The 13,062-nt window shown below is 43.0% G+C and overlaps 1 protein-coding gene across 1 annotated transcript in view; it reads right to left on the reverse strand.

The window, feature by feature from the left end:
* GALNT9 (polypeptide N-acetylgalactosaminyltransferase 9) overlaps positions 1-13,015 on the reverse strand; it is a 211,410-nt gene extending 198,395 nt beyond the window's left edge. The window contains exon 1 of the mRNA XM_075059844.1: positions 12,723-13,015. Within this exon, the coding sequence (XP_074915945.1) occupies positions 12,723-12,966 (244 nt within the window). The 5' untranslated portion in view covers positions 12,967-13,015. The remainder of the gene's footprint in view (positions 1-12,722) is intronic.
* Between the last annotated feature and the right edge of the window lie 47 nt (positions 13,016-13,062).

The following is a 13,062-nucleotide window of genomic DNA, read 5'->3' on the forward strand; positions in this document are numbered from 1 at the left end:
AACAATATGAGACAGGAATTGGGGGAAAGAGGGGGCAGAATGGGTTTGCTTTCTAAGTTCTCCTCTTCGCACTTCACTTTTTTCCTCTGTCCAACATAACGGCTATATCTTCGCAACCCCCCTGGAACAAACTAAATAACATATTGTCAGTACCAAGAGACTGACTACCACCCCGGACTTGAGAGCTGGGAATGTTTGCAGGGCATGGCAACCTGAAACCAGCGTGGGGGATAGATATAGCAGTGCCAAGTGAAGCAACATCGAGAGAAAGGGAAATGAATAGCTGGAGAAGTACCAGGGCCTTGTATTAGAAAGAGAAGAACAGAAAGGTGTGGAAAGTGAAGGGCAAAGTGGTCCCAGTCGTGGTGAGAGCACTCGGGGGCTGTGGACTCCTAAGCTGGTCGAGTGGCTCCAACGATCTCAGGAAACAAACATCAGACTCTCTGTCCAGAAGAGCGCAGGCTAGGAACAGCTAAGATACTGCGCAGAACCCTCAAACTCCCAGGCCTCTGGTAGAGGACCCGAGGTTGAGGAAGACACATACCACCCATAGGGGTGAGAGGGGAATTTTTATATATGTGTGTGTGTCCTTATGGAGACTAACAGAGCATTTGATAAATCTCCATACATAATACGTGTGCTCACATTATATGAATATTTATGGGACCCTACGCAAGATAGATAAGTAAGAGCTGAAAAATACCTGCTAGGATCTATTTTCATCCATGATCCACTTATCATATGTTAAAGCACAGTTGGGGCTGGTGACAAACTACTGCACCACTTGTAATCTAACAGTCAAAAGGTGCCACTCTGCAGCAATCTGGGTTTTAATTACCCCCTTGTACGCTGTGGGCTAGACTGGTGCCCTTATAATAGTGAACACATAGTCCCTTTGAAGCCAGCTGGATTATTTATATAAGCCCTCCACAATTCTGTTCTATAGCTTTTTCTTGTGCACAGAGGCCCAGATTTTTCTCCCTTGGTGCTGGCCACTTTTTGTTACTCAAGTGGTAGAATCTGGCCCAAACTGTCCAGCTAAGATTTCTCCCAGTGAAGGGAAGCTCAGCCGAGGTGAAGGGATATAGATGACTCTGACACCAACTGCCCTCTTCACATACACATCCTGGCCTAGGGGGTGGTTTGAGTGGTGTTAGGGCTGTGCTGGGGGTAGGATGGAGTGTACCTGCATTATACCAGTTTACAAATGGTATAAGGTCCCATAAGAACCATAGCCAGTTCACATAAGCCTCTAAGAGGCTGCTCTAATTTATGCAGATGGGGCTGAAGCAAATGCAGCAGGAGGCATGACTGGCTCCCTGATACCCCAAGCATATCTCAAGTGCAGGAGAGAATCCAGGACAGCGACTTTCTGGCTACATAGGTGTGATTATTTGTGCTGATGATTTCTAACTGACAGAACAGGGAGACTAACAGGAGAATGGCCAGCCACCAGTCCTCACAAGTTCAGCCCTAATGTCTGGCAGCAAGAATGCCTCTCAACTATCTCAATTAGGGTGACCAGATGTCCCGATTTTATAGGGACAGTCCCGATATTTGGGTCTTTTTCTTATATAGATTCCTATTACCCTTCACTCCTGTCCTGATTTTTTACACTTGCTATCTGGTCACCCTAATCTCAATCATCCTGATGAAGTAGAGATAGAAACTGTCTCCCTCACCCACATCATCCAAGGCACAATACCAGTTAGCAAGGATGGACAAGTAAGACACTTGAGTAGCTTAATCCAGTGGCAGTCAATGAGCAGGTGTACCTTTTCCTCAGGCAATTCATTAATTTCATCTTTTTACTTCCAGAATCTGAACGACAAAATCTACAATGATCAGACTGAATTCTGCAACTAGCCTCACTCAATATGCTTCTCAGCTAGAGGATGTACAAATTACAAAAAGAAAAACCAAACCAAACCAATCATTCGGAACTGAAATGAGGCTGGGGGATCTAATGTAAGGAACAGAACCACTGCAAAGGCTTTTCTGAATCCTGAGTCAACTAAATCAGCTGCAATACGGTACTAATGCAATCACCAGGAAAAAAAAGAGGACAAAACAATAAGCACAAGTTCCCTAAACACTTAAATTGTGTGCCAAATGGGGAAAGAAAGTTTTGCCCTCAAATACCACCTGCCATCTTCCACTAAAGTCTGTGGGATTTGTACACACACATACTCAGGCTGAATTCAGCCCTAAGTAAGGATCACAGACTTTGAAATACATTGTTTTAGAACATAATAAACCATATGACTAGATCAACGTAAGAAAGTCCCTGTGTGATTTATAAATCAGCCTGTAATGGCAACATTATCCTTGATCTCCTCTATTTCAGAGGACCATTAACCCTCTGTGCCACTGCTCCAGAGTAAAAACTAAGGTAAGATTATTTAGGATTATCCATGAGTTTGCTAGGTTCTTGAAAGGTCCAACTGCCTACATGGGTTAATGGGGGTAATGAAATGAAATTGAAAAAAAAAAGTGTCGTTAAGCTGGCATAAAAATCATTTCCTAAAAATGAAGTCTGCCCGACTGGGGAACGGTCTCCCAAGAAAAGCAGCAGAAACCCCCACATTGCTTGATTTATATTAGATCCTGAAAGGGCTGTAGCAGATATTTCTGCACAAGTAAGGGAATGGACAAGATGGACTAACAGGTTGACTAATTTTTATGAGGCCAGATGTTTAGCTCATTTCACTCCCTTAGTGCTGTCTGAGTGGTGCACACAGGATGCAGACTGATCAGTTGAAAAATTCTTGTGGTGGGAAAGCCAGTAGAGCCAGCTCCTGCTCCAGTTTCCCCTTCCTTGGTACAGGGGCTGTATCAGGGGAGGAAGAGTGGTAGAGGTGGAGTAGATCTCCCCTAAAGCAATCACAGTGGGGGCTCCCTAAGGTCCCTAGCCCCCTTCAGTCGGGGAAGCCAGGGCAGCTTGAGAACTACAGAACCTACTCCCGGATGACACCTTCCTTACCCCTGAGCCAAGTGACTTGTAGTTCAGGACAGAACCTGGCCTATGGGCTGTACATTACCAGTTTAAAGGATGCTGAGCTGTTGGAATACAAGGTTGCATTGTAACAGATCACTGAATCCCCTCTGAAATCTGAGCATCAGAAGGAGCACTAGGAATGGTCAAAAATGTACCACATGACTGCCACGAAAACCCAAACCATCACATGACAGAAATGGCCACACATCTGTTTACAACGAAATCACATTTCCACCTACTGCAGTATCACATACGTGCATGGTCATTTCCATGGCACCTTGGCTGTGGAGTGAGAAAAGATGACAAGAGTCATCAATATATGAGTAGGACTTTACTTCTGTTGAGCTACAAGCCTCCAGGAGCTGTGTATACTTGGACTGGGCTATCCACTGACAGTCATTACATTTAAGTTACTGCCTGTAACCCATGACAACTTTAATTTTCAATGCTTTTGATGTAGCTTCATAAGCTATTTTTCCAAAGGATGTCATGGGGTAAATTGGTGTTTTCACCTGTCCCTTCGTCACCTGCCCTGGGTAGATCTGGTTATATCACCCTTCCCCACTTTGTCACATACCCCTGTGGGGACATGCTACGGTGACTGTTTGAGGTAATCCAGTTCAAGGTTTTAAATTTACAAGAGACTTACCAAACACACAGGCAGGATTTCTTTGTGGCACCCGCTGTGACAATTTGATTCACAGTACCTAGGAGCATATTGCCAGATGATTCTGTGATCTCTTGCAAAGTGAGATAAATATTTTGGAAGTACATTGAAGATCCTTGCCTTCCCTACTGTCTTAACAAAGTTACTAAATTATGTTTTCTCCTCTTTCATTAATCTTAAGAGCGTAATCTACAGTATGAAAGCTCTGAAAGAACCATTCAAACCAGTAGCAGTCCCATTCTCCAACAGACAGAAGCTGCACTCACATGCTCCTTATGAGTGGAACTGATAGCTTACTTAGGGTATGTCTTCACTACCAGCCGTATCAGCGGGTAGCAATCAATTTCTCGGGGATCGATATATCGCGTCTCATCTAGACGCGATATATCGATCCCCAATCGTGCTCCTGTCGACTCCGGAACTCCACCAATGCGAACGGCGGTAGCGGAGTCGACAGGGGGAGCCGCGGACACCGATCCCGCGCCATGAGGACGGTAGGTAACTCGATCTAAGATACTTCGACTTCACCTACATTATTCACGTAGCTGAAGTTGCGTATCTTAGATCAATCCCCTCCCCTAGTGTAGACCAGCCCATTGGTGCCCATCCAGTATCCTCTGTAATCAATGAGAGGCCTTCCATTGACCTCAATGGTCTTTGGGTGAGACCTCATTGATTTTTACTACTATTCAGCTAGGCCCCAGTTCAGGAAAGCCTTTAAACACATGCTTAACTTTAAGGCAATGGGACTTAAGCATGCACCTAAGTGTTTTGCTGAATGGGGGATGGACTTAAAAACATGTGTTTTAAAGTAAGCATGTGCTTACATGCATTGCTAAATTCACGGCCTGAAAAACAACAGACTTGAGTATGCCTGTAAAGATATGCACATGTTAAAGGGCTCTGATGAACTGGAGCCTTAAAGAACAAGTGTTATAGACCGATTTTTTAAAAGTATATTATTAACATATTTCATTGACTTTGCTGAAATATCCTGAACCTCTTACGAGCAGGATACCTAGAAATGGGAAGGATCTTCATGTCTGATCTTCCATTCTCAGGAGCTAAAATGTCCTGTGTTTCAGAGGACCATTTCAGTCAATGGGGCTAAAACTCTCTTAGCCCAGTGCCTCTGCTCCCAATGGCTCCCATACTTCCTGTGACCCAGAGCACCCTAAATTATTTTCTTTTTTTTGTGTGTCCAGTTTACTAGTATTAAAAGAAATGATGGAAGGGACCAACAAGTGCAAATCCACAAACAAAAAAGTATGCCACATATAGTAAGAGAGCATGTGCACTAGAGGGGTTAGAGGAGGGCATTAATAAAAGGGAGATTTGTTAAAAATGACTCCTTTCTGTTCATTAGATTCATAAATCTTATTATTTCCTTGGAGAACAGCCATGTGCTCAGTGCCTGAAACTGTATTTTTTAAATAATACTCTTGATTTTTCACTTACTTTATTTACTTAAAAACAAACTAACAAAACAAGAAAGCAACAATAATCTAATGGTTTAAATCACAGCCATGTTTTATGGTCAGTATAAACCCTTAAATCTGCCAGTCAGTTGACACAGATGAAAAAACCAAATTCTATTAGCTCTCCACTAGAAAAATGATGGTACTTTATGTACTTTCCAAACTCTAACCAGATTCACAAAGAAATTGAACAGAACAGGGAACATCTTTTCAAATGCAGTGAAATAACATCAGTCAAATAACTATTTTTTCTTTGGCACCATTGTAAATGTTAATTTTAATATTACACAGTACAAATGATTCCATTTCTATATGTTAGACAGAAAAGTCATAAACAAATGAGTCAGCCATAAAACATGATTTATGTCAGAGTATGTTTGCTTACCAGCTACAAAGCAAAACAAAACGTAATATAGAAAACCACTGTTAGTATATCAGATGCCCAATGCAGTAAGATACTTTAAATACTTTAATCAAACTAGGATGATCCTAGTTTTTCATAATTTTTATGAGTATAAATGACATGCGTCAACATGCCATTATAACAACTGGAGACTTTAATAAAAGTCTAGACCCAATTCTTGATAAATCTTCTCCATCTCTATATAAAAACACAAATACTCATCAGGTACTTCATATATACATGGCTGATTTAGACCTATAAAATGTGTGGAGACTCTACAGCCAGAGACTATAGTCCGTCCCCCACCCCAACCCTACTGCGCAGCTCACTCAGCATATTCTTAGTTGAATTTCTTAGTGCCACAAGACATGATCAATTTTGCCGCTGACTGTGAGATTGGTATTATTTTATATCTGACCATGCTCCCAAACAGATGTCTTTTAAGCCCTCAGGGTATGTACCCTCAACTAAAATGCAGAGATTAAATACTCTCTACTGTTTGATACATCATTTGTTAACTTCAGCCAGCCAGAGTTAGGATTTTTTTAAAAATGCCCCCCACCACTTCATCAGCTCCCACACTTTGGGAAGTCTTTAAAGGTTTCACCAGAGCCCGCATCATCTCTTATACCACCTTTAAAAAGAAATGGAGGGAACACAGAATTGATACCCTTGCAAAGGATATTAAGGCCTTGGACGTACACTATGCTTCTGCTCCGACCCAGAGAAACTCAGAACCCAATCTAAGATATGAAATCAACAAACTTCTGTCCAAATAGATTGAGTTTATTTTATTCTGTTTGAAGCAAAATTACTGGGAATCTGGCAAGAGAACTGGCACGCTGTTGGCACACAGACTTAAGCAAAAGGCTAACAGACCTGAGACTACAGCTTTTTCACATAGGCTAATGGTAATGGGTCTCATTAATGCTAACTTCAGGCTACATTAGCTCATATGTTTTGGAAGTGCCCCTATATCAAGAATTTCTGGTGTGAGGTGGGTCAAAGGACCAATTTGATATTGAAGTTGGAGCCAGAGGTGAAAGTAAGCCAGTCCGGTTCAGCGTACCAGCAAGAGCCAATACGCCATGCTGGACTGGACTGGTTTCTGCAGCCGTGATTTAAAGAGCCCAGGGTTCCAGCCGCTGCGGAGAGCCCCAGGCCCTTTAAATCCCTGCTGGAGTTCCGGCAGCTAGGCTCGGGTGGGGATTTAAAGAGCCCGGTGCTCCTGCCACTGCGGGGAGCCCTAAGCCCTTTAAATTCCCGCCGGAGCTCTGGCAGCCGGGCTCCCGCAGTGATTTAAAGGGCCTGGAGCTCCGTCTGCTGTGGGGAGCCCTGGGCCGTTTAAATCCCCGCTGGAGCTACGGCAGCCAGGCTCCCGCAGTGATTTAAAGAACCCGGAGCTCCGCAGTGGCCAGATCCCCAGGCCCTTTAATTCACCCCTGAACCCCAGGGCTCCCGGCCACCTCTGCAGCTGGTAGCTCCAGGTTGATTTAAAGGCCCTGGGGCTCCCAGCTACAGCTGGAGCTCCAGGGCTTTTAAAGCTTGAAAGGCCACGCCTCTTCTGGTTGAGGCCACGCTGGCGCTCAGGACTCCAGCATACCAGTAAGTCCTTTAAGTTACTTTCACCCCTGGTTGGAGCCTCGCTCTCCCCCTCTAAGTTTCATTCTTGGATATACTCCCGATACCTGGAGATTACTTGGTAACAAGGCAGCTTGATTCCAACATGCAGCTTTGGTTGCTAAAACAATTAATCCTGCAAAAATGGAAAGAAATCCCCACCAACAACTGATGTGTGGCTCAGTGATATAACTGACCTTGAAGCTAATGAATGACTGGCATTCTGCAGAAAGGGAATGCCCCCAAAATTCAAAGCAATTTGGGCTGCCTTTTTAGAGGTCTAGGATTAATGTAGATCCTGTAGACAGATGTGTGGCTTCCCCTCCCCTCCCTTTACTCTAACACCCTTGATTTACTTTGTGTATTATGATCAATCTGGTATTTTGGTATATTTGCTGTATTTGGCAAAAATAATAAATTAAAAAAAAGGAATGAATTGAATTTTTATGGAGCCAACCCATAAATCCACTCTTCATGTTTTTCCCCCTCATCCTGGCCCAGTTGGGAGTTTTATCCTTGACTTCAATGGAGCCAGAATTTCACCCTGAGACTTTAAGGGTCCAATTCCCCACTGTGTTGTCATTTAAAACCACAAAAAGTGGGTGCAAATGCTACCGTTTTGACTGGGTTGTGTTTTGCACGCAGCTTTGTGCAGGTAAATGACTATGCAAGGGCCAAAGCAGTGGAGATTTTAGCTCTAAAACTCTAGAAAAACCATGACGCATTGTCTGGTCTCAATTCTCCGCTCATCAACCTAATCAAGAGTAACTCAGTTGACGTCACTGGAGTTATACTGTGGTAAAACTGACATGAGATCAGAACAAAGTCCTGGAGCCTCTACAATTATTTTGCATCATGAAGGCCAGACCTGGAGCAATGCCGATTTCTACCAGCTTGAGGAACTGGCTTGAAATATGTAAATATTTATCCTAAGCTATTTGACTAACAGATGAACTCAGCACAGCTTTTTTAATAAATCTACTTTGATACTTTCTCCTCCTGCTTCCACATCACCCAGTCCTGTAGTCCTGAAAGCTCCCAGGAGCACTGCAGGAATGAGCGCTAAATATTATGAGACAAATGCACAGCTGAGAGCAGTTCCCCAAACTGAGTAGCTGCTTCTTGAGAATAATTAAGTGTTAATGTTATCAGATGTGTGTTAGCATCACGGGATAATCAAATTAAATAGTTACAATGGAAGACTCTCTTTCTCTGGTCTCTGAAAGGAGCAGTTTCATTAATGCAAAGCTAGCGGTCACACTTAATCCTCCCTCTTGTACACATGGCTTTGCCTCTACTTTCTGCAAAGGAATTATCCTTCATCTGAAAGACTCTAGCTGTAAAAGCTTCTTTTTGACAAATCTGATGTGAACATTTAAAATGATTCATTTGCAGCCTGTTTCCAACCCTTATCACCCATATGGAAATTTGAAAACGCTCGTTTTCAACCAGTTCCTAACCTCCACAGGATAAACTGTCCTTTTAAAAATACTGCTGTATCTCTTAAGTATGCAGATTGCCCAACTGAATTTTAAATGCAATCACTTTGCTTCCAGTACACTCTAAAATCAGGAATCAGAGCCTGCATGAATCAGTCGTCTGTGTCCAGGACCTGCTATTTACATAATTTTAAGTCTGCGTGCTGCAATTATGTGAAATGTCCATTTCTTCCCTCCGTGCAATACATATGCAATTTGAGATCCATTTATCACACTGGAAATTGCTGTTGTATTTAATCTTCCCAAAGAGAACAAAATCAAATTATTATGTGTAAAGAATGATAATCTGCTGAATTAAAGAGAATATTCAAAATTATACCTCCATGTCTGCAACCTAATAGGACAAAGAGGTCTAATAAGGAAACTATGGGTAGGAAGGCATGATGTGAGCATACATAATGAGAAGATGAAAACTCTCTTAATCTTTTCAGATTGAATGAAATCTAATTACATGCTGTATTGACTGTTGTGTATTTCTGGAAAGAGACAGTGAAAAGGGAAAAAGGCTATTACAGTAAAATTGCAGTCTGACCCTTCAATTGCTTTTGGCACGAAAGGTTATGCACTAGTTAGGGATATTAAACATTTTTCACTCTCTAGGGTAAGTTATTAACAACAGAGTCAGATGCAGAACTAATTAGGGAAAACCTAGTCAATTAAATCTTGCTGCAAGATAAAAAACAGAATGATCAGAAATTATTATTCTACTTCATAAATTGCTGTCTGTTATTCCTGCCATAATATTAATGTTGACTTTTACATAAGTCATATTCACTGAAAAGAAACATTAGAACAAATTTAGGATAATACACAGATTGATGACCTGTATCTAGAATAGTTCAGTGTTCATTACAGATAATATTCTGAAAGCCATGAATTTAAGAGATTCATATAAACCCGATCAAGTAAATTCTATAGTCACATGATTCCCCCTTGCTGCCTTACTTCTGCAGCAAGCAGCAGCTGGGTATGCTGGAAGCTTTCAGAAATACGTATTTTCTAAGACGATGGGAATTCAGAGGATCAGTATATCGAAAACAATTGTACGTTTGCACATTTATACAGAGATGCGTGGCAATTTTTATTCATACAATTCTAAAAATTCTTCCCGTTTCATGATATATAATTCTTAGGATTATACTTACTTGCAGTGGCTTTCACATATGAACTTTAGTATAGGCATCTTTGTGGGCGCTGCATGGATGAAGGGATACTGGTACATTTTATTCAGAATTGAAAGTTAATATGGTTGTTGCCTGTGGACTTCAGCTGAACAGTTTTGAGCTGGCACATGATACACATGTAACTCTTTCCCTGTCCCGTCCCCCCCGCCCTTTTTTTTTTCTTTCTAGAGAAGGTGAGTTCTAAGTAGCATGATAACATTTTCTTGGCTGAATGGAAACAAATAGAGGAGACAGGTTTTTTGACCAGCATGTTTCAAACTATGAAGCTGGTCTCCCTGCGGAAGGTCTTTTCTCTATGACTGGTGCTTCAGGCAGGTCCATGGAAAACATAAATGTGGTCTTCTTTGTTTAGGACTAAGCATAATCAGAGCCCAGTATGGAATACTGGGGTATTCCTTACCAAATACTAAGTACTCAGTTGATAGTTCTTCATTTGCTGAGACCAACGCGGAAATGACTCAACAATAAGGGGAAAAATGAATGAGCTGGCCAGACCCCAGTCCCCATCCTGCATTGCCATTACTCACTGATGGCTCTGAGATTTAATGCGTACAAGGAATGCAGGATCAGAGCCCTTATGATTACAGTCTGCATCCCCAGTGGATCACTGGTTCCAATAAAAGATAACATTAGAGAAGGCCTGGGAACTCTCTCTCACCTGAGAGTACAAATATTATGACAAAGTTTGGGAAACCCAGAGGTAGAGCAATAGTGTCGTGGGTACCAGGATGAAACTGCACAGCTCTAGAGCAATTTGAACCTGTATCGAATATCATGGGCTTTCCCTGAGACAGTACATAACACTTTCATAAGCAAACTTACTTATAATTACAGTATAAAAGCAAAGTGTTTCCTGCTAAATAATGAGTCATGATGTTAAAAGAGAAAACACATGAGCCTAACCCAGCATAGGTGGCCTGATTCTGAATGCACTTATACCAAGGCAACTCGACTGATTTCAGTGGAGTTTGTCCTGAGTATTCACTTATGTAACTTAGCAAAGGCCCAGAGACTTTTTGTTGGCCAAATGGCATATAATAAAAATGGATCCCCCATACCAGGCAAATTGCCAACAAAAACAATAGAAATTACAAAGAACTTCCTGTTTAATGCAAGCCCACAGCAACCACATGCCGTGGTGCCTGCCTGGTTCTTTATGCCTGGCACACTGAGAACTCCCATTGACTTCCAGAGAAGTTATCAAGTAGGACTGATCTCACTGGTATTAAGATTCCACCTAGAATCACACCTCATGCATGCAGTCACCTAAAACTCAGTGCGCTAGGGGCCAAATCCTATCCCCAGTACATAGCGTAATTAACTGGACTATTGGGGATTTGGGCTTGGAAAGAAGGAATCTGCCCTACCACCCGTGGATCAGCAGCAGAACTGCTCTGCAACCACTACAGCATCCCTATGGCACCTGCACCCACACTTCCCTGGGTGAAATATTCAGAGAAACAAGCTCTGCTCTTTCCCATTCTTCCTCAAAACAACTCTGAGCACTGGAGCCCAGAGAGCCTCACACAGCCCACTCTGCTGGGTACAGGGTGTGGACTGATCCATGCAGTCCAGTCCCCCTGTTGCTGGGGTTCAGCTGGAGGCAGGATTTATCCCTAAATTTGCTTATTCTTGACATCTCCTTTGAGCTGTTAGTAAAACACCCAACTGTAGACACAACTCTCTCATGCTCATTTGTGTGTATTTGTATGTGATACACACACACACACACACTTGCATATGTGAGGGAACTGAGGAGGGAACAGTCTGTGCTATGTTATTACCTGCCTGCGTACATTACTTATTACCATAATAGTCTAACTGTTTAGATTTATACCACCATTCAGAAAATAGGGGGAGGAGGAGGCAGCAATACACATTAACACTAACCTTAGAATTTTTCTGCATTTTGGGGCTGCAGTAGCCTTTGTTAAATCAATGTTATAATTAAGAAGAGTCTTACAATCCAATTGCAAGCACATTTGCTATAATTTAAAAATACGTATAAGTTTTATCTGGCACTAAATTTAAGGCATATGTTACATTATATTGTAACTGTAACATTTATTCCTTCGCTCTCTTCTTGTCCAAAGCACTCATGTATTTAATAATATACTTAATCCCCCAGTGTTTCACATTCAGCAGTTTATGAATCTTTGCAAATTTCAATGCACTTGACTTTCAAGCACCAGTTTCTGTATGAAAGACTAGTAGTCCTGTGGTAACTTTGATCAATTAGCATGTTCTATCCAACATGAAACATGATCTCATTTGTATATCTAATGAGATTTTTCAAGGCTGGTGAATCAGAATTGAGCCCAGTAAAAAAAAAAAAAAAAAAAAAGTGCATGCTTTGTTATTTCCTCCCCCAAGATTTTATCAGATTTAAGTGCCAGTATCATTAAAGAACCACATGGTACTATCAACAACAGGCACAAATGTAACAGAGGTGGTTTTGAAAGTAAATGCTGAAACCAAACACGGCAATGTGATTCCAGGTTATGCACTGATTGCTAATAAATCCGATATTTAAGTCTGTGCACGTGTGTTTACATGCACACACACAAAGTTCCCAACCACCCCTTACTTTAAAATCATTTTTTTCAGACATCTGACCAATAAAGTTTGGGGCAAACTGTAGACCTGAAAACGAGGTAATTCACAACTACTCCTGGACCAGCACCTCCCTTTCCCTCTCGGTTCACTTCCACCTCCCTTCACACCCAACAGGGGATACTGACCCTAAGCATATGTGGGAGTCCTCCCCCTCCCCAGCGGGCCCCCAGGGACCACTGCCCACGTGCTTCCCCGATCTGCCGGCGGCGACCAGCTGTGCCCTCGGGAGGCTCTGAGCCCGCCCGGGAGCCGCTCACCATTGAGCTGGTTGTACACCACTTCCTCCAGGTGGTCCAGGCGCTGCAGGATGGACTCCCGCTCGCTCAGGCCGCCCAGCCCCTTGGCGTGGCGGCTCCTGAGCCGGCGGTCGGCGCTCCGGACGATCTGCACCAGCTCCGGGGAGCGCTCCTGCAGCCGGCAGTACACGGAGAAGAGGATGATCCCCACGAAGACCAGGATGTTCACCGTCAACAAAGTTTTGATTTTCCGCGCCACCGCCATGGGAGCCGCCGGGAGCCTCAAGGCATGGCAGCCGGGCCGGCCCGGGCAGCGGCGGCATGGACGGCGGGCCGGCTCCGGAGCGGAGCGGAGCGGAGC

Source organism: Chelonoidis abingdonii, chromosome 22 (genome assembly GCF_003597395.2).
Source record: "Chelonoidis abingdonii isolate Lonesome George chromosome 22, CheloAbing_2.0, whole genome shotgun sequence".
In the NCBI taxonomy this organism is placed as follows: domain Eukaryota; kingdom Metazoa; phylum Chordata; order Testudines; family Testudinidae; genus Chelonoidis; species Chelonoidis abingdonii.